The sequence below is a fragment of the Gymnoscopelus microlampas genome, assembly GCF_963454915.1.
Source record: "Gymnoscopelus microlampas genome assembly, chromosome: 3".
Classification (NCBI taxonomy): Eukaryota; Metazoa; Chordata; class Actinopteri; order Myctophiformes; family Myctophidae; genus Gymnoscopelus; species Gymnoscopelus microlampas.
In genome coordinates, this window is record NC_139940.1 from 24840026 (window position 1) to 24863057 (window position 23032).

Below are 23032 nucleotides of genomic sequence, written 5' to 3' on the forward strand. Positions count from 1 at the left end.
TCAAATATAATATTTCCCTCAGCTCTTCCCCGTTTAAAGCTTTTTGTATGGATTTCATTAATTCCTACTTACAACAGTGGGATCAAACAGGATTTCAACTACACTAAACATCTTGGAAAAAAGAGAGGGTGGGGTGAGGTGGTTTACAAATGTGGAAAAATAGCTTTTGTCTCCTCTGACCTTTGTTTGGGTGAGCGCTTGATTCTTGGGCTTTTTCTGTTACAGTAAGTCACATGATTCGAGTTTTCGGAAAAACAAGGAATAGGCAACGTTGATTACAGCAAGATCCTCCTTGCTTGGATTGTCACCTCCTTCTTTTTGGTCTTGAAAATGATTTTTTTATATACAGAATATGTACTAAATATGACACTCTAACATACTGGACATAAGCTTTGGCTGGGCTTGGTTGGCTCCTGTAACAGATTGATTCCAGCACATTTTGGTTTTGAATAAAAGGCATGAAGAGACAGATGGACAGACAGATAGATAGGTAACTAGATAGACAGACACCCTGACAGGATGGAATCTTTGGTTAAGGAACATCGTTGCCACACAACATCGCACACAGTTGAGGTAGATGGGTAAAGTCTTCATGTACACACAGGTGGAAGGGAGCAGGGACAAATGGGGAACAATTATGCTTAATCTATACTGTCACACGCCGAAAATGGCAGATCTACAAGCTCAGCTTGTAGATCTGCCATTTTTGGCGCGTGATACCGTCATACGACAAAGTATAAATCAGGCTTTACAGTCATAAGACTTCCATCCACAGACACCGCCTCATGTCAGTTTCTCAGTTCCAGTTTAAGATAATACTGTTTATGCAACATAAAATATTTAGCACACAGAACCTAACCACACGGGTGCTTTTTGGATCAGTACTTCAGATAGGGAACTGCTAAATCTACCCATGATACACAATGATTCAGCAGATGCCCAACAATCTTTGGTTGTTTTACTCTAAACCTCACTCAACAAATGTTGCTATTTTAACCATATGCTTTGCTTTCCCTCAGTTTTGCTGTTTTATTATTTATGCTCCCAGCTGACTGCTTTCACCCTGGCTGCAGCCCTCAGTTCAGGGTCAAGTTTTCACAAAATCCACTAGGGGGTGCCGCAGGCTACATTGGCAGCATAGATGACCTGCGTTGGCCTACAGAATTCACTCTGACCTGGAAAGGCGGAGGACTCCCCTCAGTTGACGCAGAACAGAAGGTGACTGGTTAAATACAAATCAAAGCTTGGTCTCCACTTTGGATCGGACTCATGGTCAAGTATGACAAAAGAGGACCCTAAAATATGTCACCTTGTCTCAGGTTAAGTACCATGAGTGACAAGGAAAGGGTCAGGAAAGGAAAGTTTCTTATTTTTCTTCTTCTATGGACCAGATCCAACCTCGTGCCGCCACCTCCACCCCCCTTCGTTCTCAGCATGCGTACAATTGTTGCTCATTAAAGTTTAATTCACTGCCATGCCCCCCACCCCCCTTCAACTGCCCCATACCCCCGCCCTCCCATTCTAGATGATTCAGCCACCTCTCTGATCTCCCTCCCGCCCCCTGTGAATGCGCCCTAAAGCCCACAGGTCTGGCCGAGAGCGGACCCCAGACCATGTACCCAGAGAGGAGACCAGGGATGAAAAAAGCCCTCTCTTTGAAGTCAGCAAAAAAGTCGATGGCCTCTTTCATGACCGCCCGTCTTTCAAGTGCACGCTGTGAAAGGGGCCCCAGCAGCACACGCCCCTTCGAATGTTAAAGACAGACAGAGGGCGGAGAATGGTCAAACTCAGCCTCGGTTCAGACGCACTCTTTTGCCACATTTTACAAATGTTCAGATGAGTCAGGTTCTGTGTGGTAACCGCGTTAATCCAAACTTAACAGGGCCAAAGTGCATGGAATCACACAGCACTAAGCACCACAGAAGATCGGGACACAGCCCTAAGAACCTATTGGAACTGAGAGAACTGGGAGAAGGGTTTGGCGCATGGAAGACGGATATTACACAGACATAGTGACTAGAGAGTCTGTGCTGCATCAGTGAGGGGAGTCACAGCCATGCAGTCCCCAGGCAGATGCACAATACACGTTTGCATGTGGTCCTGAAGGACTCGCACTCAAAGGCCTCCGTACACCGCTTTAAGTGGGTCCCCCTGGACACAGTGCACGCTCTGCTGAATGGCATTGGTTTGAACACAACTTTACAAGAAACCTGTGAACCTATGGGATGTCACATCATTATTATTATCATCGTTATTATCATTATTATTATTACCACAACATTCAAACAAGCTTTGGCCTTGGCATAACAGCTGACCATAGAGACATTTGCAAGAGTAAAGAAATCCCCATTATTCTACATTAAAAACAAAACAAAAACAAAGGCCAGGCCTTAAAGATAGAGATACATACTGTAACATCACTGGGTGAGGGTGTGGGTGGATACAGGAACTGGTAAGGGTTCAGGAACAAGGGGAATACAGGAACGGGGTTCAGGTCGTACATTCAGGGAGGATAATCTTAATCTTTGGTATTACGATGGGATCCTACAGCTAAAAGTGCCCATCAGGAAAAAGTCTTCAGTTTCACACAGACATACAAAGCATCGTTAAATAAATACTTACAGTATATAGATAGCATAAATAAATAACCAAATAAATAGAGAGAAAAAGAAAAAAAGGGAAAAACAATAAATACATAAAAGCAGTCATAAATATGTTGATCGGATCGGCAAATTGCATTTTAAACCTTCTTGCTCCAATTCAACTGGCTATAAGGAGGCATGTTAAAAACCATTCCTTTGTGGACCAAAAATGACCTTGCACGCCAAGCAGGGCCTGAACAACTGCCCCACACTTCCAACGTGTTTCTATAAATAGAGTGATGTGCTTGATATCTGTACAAAAGGGCTGAAAGAATCACATTCCTCCATTTTCTAGACATCTGTAAAAAAAGATTTTGCGATGGAGCAGAGGTTGTGTTCAGCTGAGTTGTTTGGAAATATGCAAGTGGAAAAAAGAAATACTACAACATCACTATACATTGTGTCGGGTGTACGTCTTTCCTCCAGAGCCTTTGTGTTCAAAGGGTGTTTCTTCTTTTTCAGTCAAAAATGGCTATGGAGCTTTTGACTGGAAGCTCAGTCAGTGTCTTAAAGCTAGAAGGTTGCACCAATGAGGCTCTGCTTCCCACATCCCTCGGAATCCTTTGCCTCTTTTTATTGATCCTGTCCCAGTGTACGGTGAGATACACGAACAGTTCCCTCCTTGAAAACTCTGATTCATTCAAGTCGGGACCGTCTTCACAGAAAATAGGGAAGGACAGCCAAGGTTTCCGGTTGACAGTAATGATTGACAGCTGGGAGAGTCATGGACACAGAGGAAACCTCCTGATAATTCCGGATTCGGAACTTGGAACACCTCTGAAGTCCTGTGAACCATAACCATGGCAACATATGCTAAGAAAAGGGGTAGTAGGTTCTTCAGAAAAAAGCTTGTATGTGATGGACTGGTGTTTAAAAAAAATGCCTATTTCTCTCTTTTCACCATGATTCTTGAGAAAAAATAGGGCTTAAGGACATGGGGAATTAAATTATTCTAACAGATGGTGAACATTTTGATTAGGAAATTACACAATGGAGCTCTCCAACTGTGAGTGAGCAACACCTCTTGATTCTTCACATCGGAGAGATGACTTTAGATTTGAAGGTACATCAAAATATTCTTCCTCCTGATTTGCAATACCCTCATGATCTCTAATCTACATAATCAAAATAATGAGATGGTGTCTGTGTAAGGGTGTGACTCTTCAAGTCAAATCAACTTATATGCACCCTTGACTATACAACGTAGGACCTCATATCCTACAATCATATCATTCTTGGTATCGCCCCCTTCCATTTCAAGGGGGCGATCAACTTTGGTTTGAAAAAATGCTTCAAGATACTTCATAAAAACTTCAATATTAGCCGCCTCGGTCGCTCCCTGATAACGAGGAGGACATTATTTCGGCTGATCTCTGCCCAGACCAGTCTATGTGCCCCCTTGCTCCCTCAGCACCTTCCCGTGTTGCATCTCCAGTGTGTTCTTCCATCAGGCCGTGCTGCAGGACACAGCGGAGGATGAGACGCTGGAGCCCGAGGAGCCAGTGGAGGAGGGACGGCCCTCCTCCGCCCACTTGTTGACGTTGCGGCGGCGGGCATTCATGAAGAAATTGCTAACGGTAGAGAGCTCCAAGCCCAGCTGCTGGGAGATGGTGATCTGCAGGTCTTTGGCTGGTCGGTGGTTCTCCCTGAAGATGGCCAAGAGGGTGCGTCGCTGCAGGTCAGTGAACACCAGCCTGGTGCGCTTGGGGCCCTGGTTGCGCTCTAGCTTGCTCTGCTCCTGCTCCTTCCTCTTGCAGGCTGAGGGCAGATGGGGAAATAAAATGGAATCAAATAAATAAATACAATTCAGGGGGGGTGGATTGGTTAGCTAACAGACTGGCTGCATAACTAGGACAAATGGATTAACTGGGAGAAAGGGGATTTGTTGAAAGAAAACAGATTAGCTAAGCAACTTTGATTAGTTAAAAGAGATGAATCAGCGACTTGTTTCATTGCACAGTAAAGGAATTAAGATGTTCACACGATCACATCTTATTGCCAGTGAGCTGCTGTAGCCTACTTAAAATAAACTAGATAACTAGGCCCAGCTAAATCTCCGATGTTATCACCATGGTCTTTATACACAATGGTTGAGTACAGTGTAAACTGTAAAGCCTGCTGACAATGTGCAAATCACGATACTGCCCCCCTGCCCAACCCCCAGGAAATAAAAACCTTATACTCACACACATATACCCACACACTTAATTTATCTTAGAAGAGCTAATTATAGATGATAAATGCACCCGTACTCCTTTGAAGAAGTGCATGAAACTAATGCAATAAGTATTCACATCTACGTAAAAAGAAAATTGACAGTTTTGTCATAAATTGCATCTATGAAATGGCATTTACTAAATGATCCACTCTTTATCCTTTTATTCTTTTGCATTTCCCAGAAATGAGAAAGTGCAACAAACTAACAAATTAGAAAATCGAATAACAAATGTATTTATAATCTACTATAATTTTTATAAATTGTTCCAATGCCAAAGTTTTTAAACTCAGCCAATTTCAGTGAATGACAGCAGTTGTGAAACATTTAAAAAATCCTTTCACAGTATTCATGTAGCCAAGACCTATCATGTTCACGCCATAACAAGACTCAGAATTCAAGAATCAGTTCCTTGAGGAAAATCTACAAGATTACTCAGTAAAACATTCAATTTAGACCACTAAAGGAGTTTGAGGATACAGCATTGTGTGTGGGTTGGGCTCTTTTGGGAATGAGATGTGTTGAATTCAGTGTGTTCATTGTTGAACCTTCCTCCCCTCCCGTGGTGGTCATTGCCTCTCACCACATACACGCTCAGGAGTTCTCAAACACTTCCGTGCTGGACTATAATAAATAAATTACACTGTAGGAGCATCTAAAATGGTGAGGATAATCCTTTCTTTTCAAGAACCCCCAAATTGTCATAGCCTCTGGCTGCAGGCCCCCTAACAAGAAATTGCTTTATAAAGGCTACAACCTCTATAATGATTTGCGGTGCGTTGTGAGCTTGTAGATCTACAATTTTCCCAATTTTTGAAAAATGTAGCAAATATTTAGAAAAACATGGCTGATCTACAAGCTCACAACGGGTCGCAATGCGATGCGATGTGAGCTTGTAGATAGGCTATTTTGCAAAAAAAAAGGAAAAGACAACACATATAATGATATTAAGAAATCCAAAATCACAGACGATTATCTTGTCTAACAACACGATACATCAATATAATATTGATGTATGTATAATTGAGAGTGACAAACTGTGGAAAGTGGATTTTACTAAACAAGTCAATAAGATGGCTATTAGTCCTATACAGTGTAGGCCAGGCTACAGCCAGTGCTAACGCTTCTGCCTGTCATTGACTCATTGGCTATCAATCTGTTTCTGCTGTATTTAGTGTATTTAGTGTGTGTGTGTGTGTGTGTGTGTGTGTGTGTGTGTGTGTGCCCATGCGCGCGCGCGCACACACACACACGCGCGTGAGTGTACATATTCCTCTTGGTCAGTAATCCTCTCCCTCTGTCTTTCTTGCAGAATTGAATGGCTAATTTGAGTCTGACAGCCTAATATGCTATGTACTGGACTTCTATGGTTCTTTCGGATATATACGTATACGCAAGAGTATATGATTCAGCATCATGAATCATGAATACATTATATATAATATTATATATAATAATAAATATATCATATTTTGGATATTTCTATAAATATGGGATTTCTAATATATTTTTTGGGCTTTTCTTCCTTTGTTGGATAGTACAGTGAAGAGTGACAGGAAACAGGAAGGGACACGTAGCAAAGGCCGCCGGGCCAGGGAATCAAACCCACGACTTGCTGTCAGGCTGCATTAGAGCCTATGTCGTATGCGCCTTAACCACTACGGCATCAGTACAATGATCAATCTGCAATGATCAATTCCTTTGCTGCACTTACCTTTTTTTTAATAGTGACTAGCAATTATGATGGATTCAACATGCCCCGTTTTCTCATAAAAAACAATAACTTAATTTGGTCAAACTAATTTGGTAGGTTTTAGCAGCAGGCAGCCATTCACAGTGGTTTTGATTTTGATACTAAGGCCTAACTGTATTTTTGAGCAATTGTTTACATGCATGATGAAGTAGCAGTAAGTTGGTATGATGGTAGCAATGATTTATTATTTAGGGGTCAGGGAGGCATTACATGATGCTGCCTATGCCTAGGTTACCAAAATTGCCACTTTGCCAGGACCACCACACCACCTCTAAAGTTACAGAAAACACAACACCAATCTCTGTCTTTGTGTACAGAGCCAACACATCCTCCCTCTTGTCTCTCTATCTCTATCTCTCTCTCTGTCTGTCTCCTCCACTTCCCCTCTGCCTAGCCTTAGTAGACACTTCAACATCATTAGTTTCTCATAAAAGTCATTTACATGTGGCGGCAAGAGTGAGTGATAATCACTTTAGAGAGAACTAATTTATTTTCTATTAAAGGGGGTTACGTCAGAGGTGAGTGAAATGAGCAGAGTCGGCAGAGTGTTTAGAAGCCCTAAGTGGACTAAAACATATTTGGGCGACTCGTGTAATTACCTAAATGCACACTTTTAGAGGTTTCAATCAGCAATGTGTGGTGGAGTTTTTCTTTTCTTTTTTTGTCTTTTTTTTTGCTGATGGTATGAAATGGGCTTTTAAGTGTAAGCATTGGTGTACATGCACACACACTTAAATGGATTCTCTATCTCTCTCTCTCTCTCTCGCACGCACGCACGCACGCACGCACGCACACACGCACACACACACACGCGCACACACACACACACACACACACACACACACACACACACACACACACACACACACACACACACACACACAACGAGGCTATACCTTTGGTCCCAAAGCAGCACTGAGACGTTCAATTGATTGGCTTATATCTCCCCATTGAGAAACATCTCACACACTGCTGTGCACTGATACTGATGTTTACTGTATGGCCGGCGCCTCAGTAGCAACCACATAGTGGCAAATATCTCTCATCAGTAGAGCACTTGAAAAATAAGTGTGACCTTAATGCCGTCCTTTCCACACCAGTGCCATCATTATTATCACAAAGAGCGTCACATATGAGACTGCTATACAGCACCATATAGCATTGATTGCTTTGACAACCACCTGCATTTCTGAACCTCATACATTGAATTACACATGAATAAATCTCATGTTAATTCCCGGTGTATATTCGCTTCCAATCACCATCTGAAGGAAGCATTTGACTAGAGGATGCACTCTTGTCAACTTGAGAGTGCAGAGGGGCCGTTAGCTTTTAGACATCTACAGCTCGTTTGCATTTCTGAGAGGTATCGAACCATGTCTCATTAAAATCCAAACAGTCCAAGATGTCAGAAATGATGTCAATATTTTTATATTATATAGATTATAATAATATAATTTCTTATATTCCAAATGTTAAATTTTTCACTGTGAATACACCTCACCGGCTGCACCTGGATTGGAGAAGTGTGCAGAAGGCATTCTATGGTGCACTCACAGCTACAGTACATGTAGTAATGAAAGGAGTGACATGATAGCGGTGGTTAGCTGGCTTGTACCATGGATTTATGGGCTGATGGAGGAGTCAGGATGCCCGACCACTCTTTTTCCTCCGCCCCTCCGTCCCTCCTGTGCCTCCCAATCCTTACCGACGATCATAACGCCGACCATTAAGTAAATGCTTCCTTATGCTGTAATCATGTGTAAAAGGCTCACAATTACCATGCTATAAATCCCTGGCACTCGGGCTACTCCTGGAGACATAAATATTCCCCTATAGGGTTCTTATGATCGTGGGAACAGCCCCTAATCATGATGTATGCCCCTGTCTCGTGTTGCTGAAACGTGATCGAAAGCCCTTTCCCTACCCCCCGGCGTCTGAACCTACATCCCCCTCACCCCCCCTCACAGCCTGCCCCCCTCCCTGCCCCCCCCCCAAACATCCCCACCACCCCTCCAGCCCCAGCCCCAGCCCACCCCCTGCTGATTTCTTGGGCCAGGGGCTGATAGAAATTATTGATTAAATCTGTGCAGCTCAGACTCCTCGACCCACAGAGGCTGGTTAACCCTTTCAGCACCAGAGTGGGGGAGCTGCTAAAACCAGATAAAGAATAAATAAATAAATAAATCAACTCTGTTTGTTTGGGGAGGACCATGCTGTTAAGGCCATATTAGCTTGTTTACGATTCCTGATATGCATATGCCGTCCTCTGTGACCTTTGAGCTTTGTTAACCGAATGTGAACTGTATGCAGCAATGGATGGGTCTTTGTGGCTTTCATTACTAAGGGGGGATGGGGGGTGCAGGCAGTGCAGCCGACACATAAACCACATTGACCTTTCTTATTCATTTAGACCTTTAGTCAAGGGCTTCAGCCATCATCTTTAAAGTTATAGTCTCTGATCCCCCTCCTCTCGACTTAAAGTGTTGGAGCACGGCTGTGTGGTCTTTATCCTGCTTCGCCTGCCTCCTTCTTGGGCTAAATCCTGATTGCCTACTCCACACAGCCTAAGGTCGGGCTGAAGATGCATCTCATATACAGTGCAGTAATCCAATAGAGCATAACCACCACAAACCACAGGGAAAAAAACACATACTGCAGATAAATCCAAGGGATCACCTCCCGCTCTGTGTAAGTACTGCACAGTGTCTTCGCATAGAGACATGTATGAAAGGAAAATGACAACTAAAAGTCTATAATTATGTTGACTGCATTTGCCTCAGATTCTCTGTACAGCAGCCCCCAATACTGGACAGATAGCAGGGAATTATCAGAACAACAGATTATTGCTGGCTGACACTGTCATGTTGAAGGGTATGGTATGGTATGTATTTAAGCAAGTGCTGCATTAAGGAGGATCATCTTAAAACTTGAGGCGTAAAGCAGAGAGTGCTTGAGTTATCTTCAGACTAGGGAGCACAGGGCACTCTGCATTCTAATTCCAGTCTCGATTTGCCGATGCGGCCGAGGTGTGTGTGGGCAAGGCGTGCTGCTCTTTCCCATGGAAATCAATAGAGGCTTGTAATTAAACAAAAGGGGGTTGGCCAGGGAAGAAAAAAAACAACCCCCTTGGAAAGTAGGTTATGTAGAAAAGTGCCGAGCTGTCCAAATTGTAGCTTTGCCAAGAACTAAAATATGCAAGTTTAGGCCATGTGGGAGTGAGAGAAAAGCATTGTCAAATGTTAGCATGCTGGTAATACATTCTCTGCGTAGGGCCCTTCATTTTTTATGAGCATGATTGATCCGCTGCTTAGATTTTGAGCGGTGGGTTGTTAAAAAATGTCTCTGTTTGTAAAGACAAATAAGCTAAAATTATATGTAATGCATAATTCCAGCCAAAATAAAGACAAAAAAGGTATTTTATCCTGCTAAATAGAAATGGGTATGCATCTCGAATACACTGCAAAAAGACTGCAGCTGCCCATAAACCAGCTGTCATTAGAGCAACATTTCTGCACAATTACAGTATCTCCAAGCCTAATTCATCACTTCGTAACCGGTTTGGGTGTGATTGGTGTAACACTTTGTTGAACGGAGGTTGTACACATGTGCTCTGAGAGCCGAACAATCAAAGATCAATAATTGTGAGGGGATTGCAAGAGTGCACAATCATTACCTATGAACCCTATTGTGCTGTTGGGCTTAATCAGTTGAGCTGCTGACAGAGAGCGAAAAGCAGTGATCAACTGGGCTGGCTTACACACACGTACTGCTCACAGACCCCCACAGTGAGCAGCCCACTTGCAGAAACACACAGACACACTCCCCTCTGCTCATCTCATATTACTGTGTTCACTTGGATCTCTTTCTGTGCCTCGTGTATCAGATGGGTTCTTGGTCCCTATGGAGGCACAACACTGTAACATTGCACTGTACACCGTGCTGTCTTGTCTTCAATCCATATCCCCCAAGAATATCAAATGTCAAGCAGCAGATTACATTCTGCCTTTTAAAAAAAAGAAATCTTTCTTCCTAGAAGTCAGTATGAATATTGCATGCTCTTCCCACTTAACCAATCATTTATTCTGTTTTCCAAGATAATAGAATATTGTAGAGAATGAATAAAAAGCAAAGGGTGGTGCCTCTGTGTAAAACAACAGAAACAAATGCATTTCTTTTTAGCCTAGCATTAATTGCTTCTGTGACGATGTTGATAAGAAATGTCTGGCGAAAGCTCAATCTCAATTTACATCAACCACCGTGCCAAGTCAACTTCAGCCAAGCACAGAGCAGATATAAATCACTGTTAGAATCAATCAGTGGCTCTAGAATGGCACATCTGCACAAATTATTTTGTGGACTGGAAAGCGATTAAATTTCCAACTGCTGCCCATGCTGATCTTCATGGTTCATTTAAGAAGAGGGCAAATGTCTGTGGCTCTTTTGATTAGAGCTACTGTACAGATCAATAGGGGCAGTGTGTGAGCAAAGTAAACAAAGGGACTGGACATATGGCCTGTTTCTGTCTGGACTGTGTTTAAGATCAAGCCAAATAGTGGTATGAACTGGGCTAATATCAGTAGGATTGTCTTGCTTTTCTTCAAATCCTGACCTGAGCAGCATACTGAACTCAGAGAAGAGAATTTTGTGGAAGACATAGAGAGGGAAGGTGCTTGGGGAAAACAAGGCGAGTGAGTGAGTTTGTGTGTATGTGTTTGTTTTCATATCATATTTTGGTCGTGTGTGTGTGTGTGTGTGTGTGTGTGTGTGTGTGTGTGTGTGTGTGTGTGTGTGTGTGTGTGTGTGTGTGTGTGTGTGTGTGTGTGTGTGTGTGTGTGTGTGTGTGTGTGTGTGTGTGTGTGTGTGTGTGTGTAGCTGTGTAGCTGTGTACTGTGTAGTTGTGCATGGGGAGAGAGCAAAGGCATATCTTACCCTCCAGCCGGAGTGAGGCCATCCTTTGAAACTCAGGCTCCTGGAGCCAGCGGGACATCCTCTTGAAGGTCTCACGGCCGGACTTGAGCTTGCCCCAGGGCTTGGGGTTCCTCAGGAGGTCAGACAGTGTGCCCTGTGACCTACACAGGACCCTCTCGGCAAAGATGGCCTGAGGGATGCTGTACCTCTTCAGCTCAGTGATGATCCTCTGGGCCACGTCTCTGGTGTTGATCTCCTCTCCTGCCTGCCCTCCTCCCCCAATGCCACTGGCACTGCCAGGTTGCACACCGGGCAACATGCCCTCGCTGGGCGAGGACGAGGCTGAAGAGGATGAGTGTAGATGCTCCCCCATCTTGGAGGCCTGCTGGCCGGGGTGGTGGTGAGGCTGGTAGTGCTGACTGTAGAGGTGAGGATGGTGGCCCGGTATGTGTTGGTGGGCGTCCATTTTGTTCAGCTGATGGCCCACCGAAGCATCGCCTCCTCCAAGACCAGGCGGGGACATCTCCCGGGCAAAATCTGATGTCCGACAGAAGATGTTCCCTCCGTGCACTTCGTACCCACCAGGAAGCATCTGGCCCCCGCTGCCATTGGGGCTGTTTCCCAGGCTCCCATAACCATGCATGGATGAGCCCAGGCCTGAGCCGGTGGAGGGTGGGGATAGACTCTGGGACATAGCCAGATCCTTGCCATACGGGTTATAGAAGTTGCCACTGAGGCCTCGGTCCTCGCGCATCAGGGTGAAGCTCCCAATGACATTGCTGACCGGCAGGCAGGGATGGTGGTGATGGTGGTGGAATTTGTCATCAAAGGGCTGAAGAGGGGTGAGGGTGGTGTAGGTGCTACCACAACTGGATGGAGCATCCCCGCCATAGCCCAGTGCTGACATGGAGTGGTCAAAGCCTGGTGGACGATGTTCTGGCTCTAGGGACATGGTGGGCCCCCCTAGGGAGGGCCTGGGGAAAGCAGCTGAAATATCCCGAGCGTGTAGCATGGGCCTGCCATCCTGGCCATGCGCCAGCTCCGGGTGGCTGTGGAGGGACATCTCCCCTAGACCCCCATCCATTTTTTTTTAAATTCCCCCAAAAATATTTTGTTTCTTGGCTGAAAATGTCGTTTTATTATTATTGTTGTTATTCGAATCTGTCTTGTTATTGTTGCTCAACAGCCAGGCTAACCGTCTGGAAGGTCTCTTGTTACACGGGAGTATGGATTTATTGATCGGTGAATTAATTGATTTCCTGGCTTATGGGGTGTCTAATTAATTATCTGATAAAGTTAAGTAGTGTCTTCAAACTCCCTGGAAGTCCAGTAAAATGAGTGTGCAACGGTAGAAACGAGTGGGAACCTCAACTATCATATTATTGTCATTTGTGCAACAACACTCCTGGCCTCTCTCTCTCTCTCTCTCTGGTGCTGAACGGTGTTCTTCGGCAGATGCCTTGCTTTTGTGCCTGCATGAGATGAAGATACGCGGAATTACTCTGGTGCCTCTAAAGTTGTACCGTTATATAGACAAAGAAAGCAGTTAAATATAACCTTGTCTGTGGGCTAAACCATTAATTGCAGGCATATAACTCACAATTTCAAACAATAGGAATTGCAATATGTAGGCCACATGAGCACTTTAAACATATACATTGGCTTATTTGAAAATAGCCGATCTACAAGCTCACAATGCATCATGATGCAAAGCGTTGTGACCTTGTAGATCTGCTATTTTCAAAGAAAAATCTTGGAGGAAAAAAAGTGAAAATTGTGGAATATTTTAAAATCCACACAAATCTTGTCTCTGGCACAAAATATTTTCAGAAGGGGGGGGTCTCTTACAGACAGACGGATTCCGCTGAACGCACGAGAAAGGAAAAAAAAAGCCAACATCGGGTGTTTTCAAACACGCAAATAAAAGCACATTCGTCTCAAAGTTGTGAATACTGAATTAGCCCAAGCTCTGCTGCACGTTAACGAAGGATCAACACATATTAGATCATGCAACGAGCGTTGACGGCGCTTTTAGCGAAAAAAACAGAGCAATAAAGCATGCAAGGAATTAGGGACATAATACAGAAAACACGAACGTACATTGATGTTTTTATATCCAGAAGCCTACCTTTATAATCCACTTATTTGAGCGCATCCGCGGTTGTTGTCCGTCCTGAGCATCGCTTGTCTCCGGCCAGCAGCCTTTCTGTCTGTCTGTGTCTGTGTGTGTGTGTGTGTGTGTGTGTGTGTGTGTGTGTGTGTGTGTGTGTGTGTGTGTGTGTGTGTGTGTGTGTGTGTGTGTGTGTGTGTGTGTGTGTGTGTGTGTGCGTGTGTGTGTCCGTCCGTCCGTCCGTCCGTCCGTCCGTCCGTCCGCGCAGAATCACACAATGTGTCCGGTGCACTGACCACTGAGGGATGCTACATTCAACAAAAGCACACGATCACCCTTCCTTCCACACAACGTCCTCTCCGCGTCCCTTTTGCTCTCTTATTTTGTGATAATACTGTTAAAATGTCCGGCTCTCAGACTCGGCTTTCTTCACCTAGTAGCTCTGCTCTTTTTCTTTCATTATCTCGTGAGATTTTCCTCCTCCTCCTCTTCTCTCTCTGCTGCCACTTCATCGATTTCAGCAGCAACTCTTCTCTCCTCTCCTCCCCCCCGCCCCCCTCTCCTCCTCCCCTCCCCTCCTCTCCTCCTCTCCTCCTCCCCCCTCCTCTCCTCTCACGTCACGGGCTTAAAAATCTGACAGATGTGCAATGAAATTCCAACTCCCAATTAACCCTTTCGCTTCGGCCAGCGTCTCCTGGGAGGGGGCAGGGGTTTGACCACAGAGAGGCGAAGATGCACCCTTCTTTCTCACAGCCCCCAAAACTTAGGCTTGTTGTCTTTTAGCTCATCTGACTGTATTCTGTATAGTATATAGCTGATAATCGTGGTTCTCAAACCTTTTCATGCCAATTAAGGACCCCCAAATTGATATATATTTGGCCGGGACCCCCATCTGAAAACGTTTTGTGCCAGGGACCCCCAGAAGAGAAGATTCATGTTAAAAAATACAAAACGATTCAACGTTTTCCCAAATACTTTCAGGATTTTTCAAAAAAATAGCAGATGTAGCCCTACTGCTCACGAAGTGACGCGCTGTGAGCTTGTATATCTGCTATTTTTGAATAGCTATGGTAACATATTTTTCTGGGGACCCCCTGGAACCCCTCCAAGGACCCCTGGGGGTCCCCGGACCCCACGTTGAGAACCAATGGGCTGTAGCATGCAGTGTTTATGAATTCTGTGATGTAGCCTATATCCTGGTCATTATACGCACACACACACTGGAGCTATACACAATTACACATTTAGTATAGGCCTATGTGGTGTTATAAATATTGTGATTACTCGTGTAGGCCTACTTTGAAACTGTATTCCATGCATTCTACTGTAGGGCTAGGAGGTAGATGTAACCATTCTCATCTTAACATTAGTTTAAATTATTAGGCTATTTTCTTTATTATTGCAGTTGGTGTCCACCTTACTGTAGGCCTATATAGCTAAGTGGGGACATGAATTTAAATTGGTCATGGTGAGATAATAAAAACTGTATTAATGGTGAATATGTAATTATGAGAATCGCTTCACTGGCTTATTGACTACTACGGTATAAGAAAAATAAATCTATGCATTTACATATTGGTAGGCCTATACGTGTCCTCTGTAGATTAAACAGTCCCGTAAACAGAGCAATTTTTATTCTGTATCATTTTGATTGATTGATTTATTTCCATGTTGTTGTTGTTTTTCACACCCATTGTATTTTGGTGATTTAGAACAATATTGTTAATCCAACCTTTTAGACATTGCTGTCAAGTGACACGCTTTGCAACTGATTCATTTAGCTAACCTCTTAATCAGCACTCAGGCCACGGTTGAGCAGGCCCATTGACAACAGATTGCAGCACACACTCCAATCTGTAGTCCCTAAACAAGATCAATGAGGCCATTCGTTTAAATGCGACCTTTTTACATAAGATACTCGACCTATTGCAGCTATTTGGCACCAGCTTTTCATTTTAACACGGTGCTTATCGGACGGAGTCCTGTATATTTGTGTGTGTGTGTGTGTGTGTGTGTGTGTGTGTGTGTGTGTGTGTGTGTGTGTGTGTGTGTGCTCGCTCGCGCGCGCGCGTGTGTACGTCCATATGCGCGCGCGTGTGTTTTGGCCTCTATGTCAGAGACAGAGATTTGGGAGTTAAGAGAGAGGGTTGGTGGTTGGTACGCATACTAATAATATCTAACTGTCAGTTTATTTTTCAGAGATGAGCAATTCTGGATTTTGGAAGAAAAAAAAGGAGGAAAAAAAGCCTGATGCAGTTTGTGTGTGTGTGTGTGTGTGTGTGTGTGTGTGTGTGTGTGTGTGTGTGTGTGTGTGTGTGTGTGTGTGTGTGTGTGTGTGTGTGTGTGTGTGTGTGTGTGTGTGTGTGTGTGTGTGTGTGTGTGTGTGTGTGTGTGTGTGTGTGTGTGTGTGTGTGTGTGTGTGTGTGTGTGCGGTGTGGTGGGACCGCTGCCTTCCCGGAGCAGATGCTGCCCTATCGATCCGCGCCGCGAAAAGCCAAGATGGAGAGATACACGTATGGATAGCAAGTAGCTGGAGGTAAAATGGTCAGCGGCCACATGAGCGGAAAAAAAGGTCCTTTTTAGAGGTCGGGGTGAAAGTTCACCTTCTGTGGCTTGAGAATTCGAGAAGGCAGCAGACTGACATCCGAGATATAATATATATATCCCCCAGGCCCAGACATATAGGTTTGTGCACAACTGTAGGCTATATAGGCACACAGTAATCCTAAATGTTAATTTAAGTCTGAATTAAATTAACTGTACGTTTTTTACCATCTCAGAGTTACAGATTGACAAATGAACACATGTTACCGTGTGGTCATAATCTCGCTCCATTGACACATTATGCAGGCATTCCAGTTTTTGTCGAGACGAATCTATAATAACAAGCCTTGTGTTTTCTCTCTCCAGGACAGTGGACGTGCTGTGAATATTGGTCTAATGTAGGCTACATGGTGCAACAAATAAACAGACCTACACAGAGCTATAGAACCCGCTGTTCTGTGTTGCAGAACCACAAATTACAAGTGGGGCATAAAACAAACTGTCAATACATTATTAATGTCTCTAGCCTATACTTACTCGCATAACATCGACAGTGCTACTGCTCCCCAAATCTCTGGTTTAATCAAAAGCTAAAATGTAATATTTTATTGGAAATGATAATGGCTGGTGTATTGGATACATAGTGGCGTTCCTGAATGAAATATCGACTGGCGACATCACTATCTCCACTTGAATCCATCACTGAAGAAAGGCATTTCATTTGGAACATTTCAGGACCAAGAACAGTTCCTCCACGGAGCAATGTATCTCGAGGAATTCCTGTAGCCTAAACTGTGTGGTGTGTGTGTGTGTGTGTGTGTGTGTGTGTGTGTGTGTGTGTGTGTGTGTGTGTGTGTGTGTGTGTGTGTGTGTGTGTGTGTGTGTGTGTGTGTGTGTGTGTGTGTGTGTGTCTATATATATATATATGTATATATAGTCATGTTTGTTTGTTTTTTAATATTTATATATCTATATATAATAAGTATGTATAATAAGTGCTGCAGCGCATTGACGAACAATAACACTCTCTTTCTCTCTCTCTCTCTCTCTCTCTCTCTTTCTCTCTCTCTCTCTCTCTCTCTCTCTGTGTGTGTGTGTGTGTGTGTGTGTGTGTGTGTGTGTGTGTGTGTGTGTGTGTGTGTGTGTGTGTGTGTGTGTGTGTGTGTGTGTGTGTGTGTGTGCGCGCGCGCGCGCGCGTGCGTGTGCCTGCCTGCCTGCGTGCGTGCGTGCGTGTGTGTGTGTGTGGTATTATTTATTCCTTGAATCGTCACACATGTAAGTATGTCGGTTCTCCCTGATATTTAACCATCAGAAAGATTTTACATGGGCTATACGACACTCTCCTTAACCACTTGAATCCCAGGCCAGCATGTAGATTGCCTATTTTTGGCAAAGACATTTGGACATTTGGAAAAAAGAGATCCAAGTACAGTTGTTGTAACTCAGTTCCGTTTAAGTGGTCAAAGAGGATATGACGTTCATTTTCAAAGCTAGCTGGGACAACTGTAACTTTTAACTCAACACGTGTTAATTGGAAAACATGCTAATCACAGGCTAGTGTGTAATTCACGTGTGTTTTGAGGAACTAGTTTATAACACATGGGAGGGAGGTCCAAACGGTCCATACATGTGTTGAAAATATATCTTATTTTTCTACTGTAAATAAATGGTCCACTCTATGGGGCCTTGTACAGTAGGCCTGCAGTTCAGAAAGTCAAACCCCATGGTTTAAAATACACATTAAAGTCCTCATGCAATTTAACTCTACAAAATGGGTCCAGAATGAACACTGAGGATGTTTCTACTTGGGTTGTGTGTCATTGCTTTAACATATGATGAGCAAATGGGTATACAATTTTATGAAATACGAGTTTTTTTTGTAGTAAATATACACACAGACAAACACACCTTATTTCAATTCTCGTTTATTTCACAAATAACATTTTAAAAAAAGACAAGAAATCCTGTTGCTGGCAATCTGTCACTGGTACTCAAAGTGAGGTCCGGGGACCCCCAGGGGTGGGGCCCGGGGTCTCATAGCGTGGCACCGAGTGCTGCGCTATGAGCTTATAGATCTGCTATTTTTTTGAAAAATCTTGAACATTTGTGCAAATCTTTGAATATATATATATTTTTAAAGCGAACATGTTTAACTCAAATCTTTCCTTCTGCTTCTTGGGGGTCACTGTCACTAGAGATGGGGTCTGGAGCCAAATATGTATAGTTTTGGGGGTCCTTCACATTAAAAAGTCTGAGAACCACTGGTCTTCAAGTTTGGCAAGTTGTCAGCGCTCTGCTTGATGTGTAAATAGGCCTGATTAGCTATCAAATAATTACGGTGGTTACGTTACACCTGTAGGCTAATGGCACAAAAAATACATATAGGCTAAAGGAGATATTTGTTTCATAATTTTTGCTCTACATTGACACAAACAAGGCATATGAATGTATAGATATAGTGCAAAACAGGCTTTAGCTATATATTTTATTGCAGACATGCTGTTAAATGTATAGCCTAAGCTTTAGGTTGATGTGTGATGCTAATACAGAGTCTTATTCAGACCTGATGCCAATTTATATTATATTATATTACATATTATATGTTCACTTTTATATTTTAGAGGTTGTTCATATACGAATTATAATCATCATCATCATCATCATCATCATTATTATATTATTATTATTATTATTATTATTATTATTATTATTATTATTATTATTATTATTATCATCATCATTATTATCATTATTGTTATTATCATCATCATCATTATTATTAGAATGATTACGCTACTAGCCTACTATTATTATCATTTATTATTATTAGCAGTAGTAGTAGTAGTAGTAGTAGTAGTTTTAGCATAATTACCAATAACGTTTGTAAAGCTTATGTCAACATACCCTTTCTTAAATAGCTTTCGTGGATGTATAATTTCCGTCTTAAGTTTTGTTTTAAACATCATCACTAAAAAGGTTAACATATCATGTGCAGTCCTGCTGTTTTCAAACACAAAAATAAAAGCTTCAAATTATTAGCCTATTTCAGATTTCTTATAGCATTAAAACCCAAAATGACTTTATACCTTTCGGAATATGCAGCATATAGGCTATAGTCTATGTTTTATTTTATCTTATTTTTTATTCGTAGGCCTAAATTATTTTCAGGCGCAGCAGCACCCATCCCTAACCAATCGATGAAATCAATTGTTACCACGAGACGTGGCATTACAGGGATCACTGTGAATAATCAATAAATGAATTAATTTTACTGGATTGGGTTGGAAAAAATTATATGTATAAATGAGCATTGATCTATTCATATAGGCTATTGCCATATGGACTCACTCAATATGGCAGGTATATAATGTGAGACAAACTTATAAAAAGAGTTGTGTGGATTGAACCTAAACTAGAGAACATGTCCCGTGTGTACAGGACTGCAAATAGTCATGTGGAAGTATATACAGTATATATATACAAAATGTAAAAAATACATATATATATATATATATATATATATATATATATATATATATATATATATATATATATATATATATATATATATATATATATATATATATATATATATATATATATATATATATATATATATGTTATGGGGGTAGCCATTTATATGCAAGATGATTATAGCCAATAAGCTCTTTAATAGGAAATGATGAATCAAGGCCAAATAATGTGCAGGCTATTTAGTTGGGGTGAGACTGATGTGGCTGGAATACCTATAGCAGTTAAATGCTTGTATTTTAGGTAATGATAAATAGGCTGAAAGTTTCTGACTTGTCATTTGTTTTATTGTTGTTATAGGCCTATATGTGCGCAATCCTCGTTTTGATTTTAATACCTACATTGCACCATGCAGTCATAGGCCTACTGTAGCCTAGCCTATTTAGCCTTGTCCGCATAATCTATTATTTTAATAGTAACCTAACCTTATTTCGTGCTAACAGTTTTCTTTTTTTTTTATAATAGGCTACCTGTCATTGTGTCACTGAAATTAAAGTTAAATCTAACCGTAATCAAATAATCTTAATGTTCAAATCAAAATAGCCAAGCATAGGCGATTTTGTCCTATTGCATTCTATATGAATTACATAAAATACATTGTCTTACAGTGTTGTCATTTGTATCTGGATTATGCCTGTTGAAATGTAACCTGTTCAATTTCAAGGGTGCTGTTAGGACTCTAAAAACCATGTAGCAAAATTATAGCCAAAAAAGAAACGTCAGAAATACCCAAACCATCACGCGAGTGTTAAATATTGTCTATGGAACATTATGCAATGCACTAATAGCTTTTCATTGCGTTGACATTAAAATATGTTGTAAACGTTTCATTGAAATTGGCACACTGGAATGGAAAATGGAATTATTTAGCCTATTGGCATAATGTTCTAAAATACGTTTCTTTTAGGCCCCGATGGATGAAGTGTTTTGTGTGTGTGTGTGTGTGTGTGTGTGTGTGTGTGTGTGTGTGTGTGTGTGGGGGGGGTTGGGGGTAGATACAAGCGTGTGCATGAGAGTCAATCAATACGCACTTGCATTTTAAAACACCCTTGCTTATTTTCATATAAAATGCAAATATCTCTGGATTATGAACTGCAATAATTGGTGGGTGCATTCTCTATGGTAATGACATAATGCCCAAACCACCAAAATTACAGGAAAAGTGTTAATTTATGCAAACTTGAGCTCAGGGGCGTGAAAAGGTCGATAAGTCGCGTTCGTTTTTCTCCTGTTAGCTCTGAGACACTTCTGGTATAATCATTAAAAGTTTTTAAAAGTTTGAAAATGTGCATGTAGTTCACATCAACGAATTAACTCTGGTGATAATTGAGTAGTTACAGCTAAAAAGTCCTTGGAGTTTTTTTGTTCCCTCTAAACACCATTATAATCATTATAAATTAAATAACCTCACTTTAACTCAAGCCTGTTATTTGTTGCACATTCTCAGCCCATCATTTGCATTCGGAATGCATTCCTACTATATTATATATGAATGCCTTGTTTTGCTGTTAAAAATATAACATAGGATAAACCCTGTTGTTCCTTTAAAGTGTGTTATTTTGAACTTGTCACACAATGTGACATTCAACACACAATTTGTTTACTTAAATTGCATTTTTGGAACAATTATGCATTATAAATCATTAGGCTCCCACATTTTGTATACAAACTAATGAAAAATATATGAATTATTAAAAGTGTGTCAGTTTGAGTAATATAGTAGCTTTCAGTGTTGCATGACTTAATTGTATGCAAGTTCCAGAGATCACCCACTGGTCAATCATTCCCTTACAGCAAATTCCTCAGTGGTAAATTAACTTTAACATTAACATCTTTACACTCAACCTTGTACACATAGTTCTGGATACTTTTAACTGTAACACAAATTACCTCCCTCATATGAAAACACACACACACACACACACACACACACACACACACACACACACACACACACACACACACACACACACACACACACACACACACACACCCTCACCCACGCGCGCGCGCACGCACACGCGCACGCGCACACGCACGCGCGCACACACACACACACACACACACACACACACACACACACACACACACACACACACACACACACACACACACACACACACACACACACACACACACACGCACACACACACACACACACACAATTTTCTCCCTCTGACAGAGACACACCCTCACACCCTCAAAACTTTCACCTGCACAAATGTTCAAAGTTCTCCAGACACTCACTCCAGACACTCACTTTCACACACACACACACACACACACACACACACACACACACACACACACACACACACACACACACACACACACACACACACACACACACACACACACACACACACACACACACACACACACACACACACACACACACACACACAGAGACAAATATGAATGTAAATAAACATACATGCTTCCTATATGCATACAAATCCCTCACTAACCCTATACCTCTCCCCTCACCGCATCCTGCCCTTAAAACCTCCCAGTCCCTGTTGGAATAAAACCCCTTTTCTCAGAAGCCTTATGAGCATCTCTGGAATTCCCTTACCGCATGCTGCTTAACAATGTATGACCACTTTGCCACCCACCGATATAAATACCATTTAGGAAGCATCTACATATTGATTAACATCATACGCACTTCTATTCTATTTTCTGGCACAATAATGCATACTATAGCCTCGGCCAGTCAGCCGGAGAGTGTGTTAAGTGTCTGCAAGAGTGTATGTGGGCGTAAGCGTGTGTGTGTGTGTGTGTGTGTGTGTGTGTGTGTGTGTGTGTGTGTGTGTGTGTGTGTGTGTGTGTGTGTGTGTGTGTGTGTGTGTGTGTGTGTGTGTGTGTCTGTGTCTCACAGCCTTGAGTGTGTGTCAGTCTCTCTCCGGCACAGTCAGTAGGCTAGTCAGTCAGTCAGAGTCAGTGTACTCAGTGGGGGTTCAAAGGCAGCAGGGTACTCTGTGCTTCTTTCTCTCTTTCGTTCGTTTGGCTGTCAGGTCAGCATCTGCATCCATCGCCCCCTCCTCTCGTTGCCGCTGCTCCCCTCCTCCATTTGTCATCCGCTCCTTGCTTCACTCGGCTTTTCTTCCCAATTATTCCCTGATTTTCCTTCCTCACTCTGCTGTTAAATCCACTCTGCATCCTTCCCCAGCCACCGAGCCTTCTTCCTTCTCTCCATCCGAGGCTTGGTTTGTGTGTGTCTGTCTCTGGCTCCTGCCGTCCGCCTCGCCTTCTCTCTCCCTCTCCTCTCTCTCTCTCTCTCTCTCTCGCTTCTCTCTTTAATCAGCATGTTAATAAGAAAGGTA

General features: G+C 42.5%; 1 protein-coding gene across 1 annotated transcript; it reads right to left on the bottom strand.

Moving 5' to 3' along the window:
• Nucleotides 1–4089: 4089 nt before the first annotated feature.
• Nucleotides 4090–12605, bottom strand: onecutl (one cut domain, family member, like; the record flags this gene model as incomplete). The annotated part of the gene is made up of 2 exons (XM_084051773.1): nucleotides 4090–4400; nucleotides 11543–12605. The coding sequence occupies 2 exons, from the start codon at nucleotides 12603–12605 to the stop codon at nucleotides 4090–4092; spliced, it is 1374 nt and encodes a 457-aa protein (XP_083907899.1).
• Nucleotides 12606–23032: the final 10427 nt, after the last annotated feature.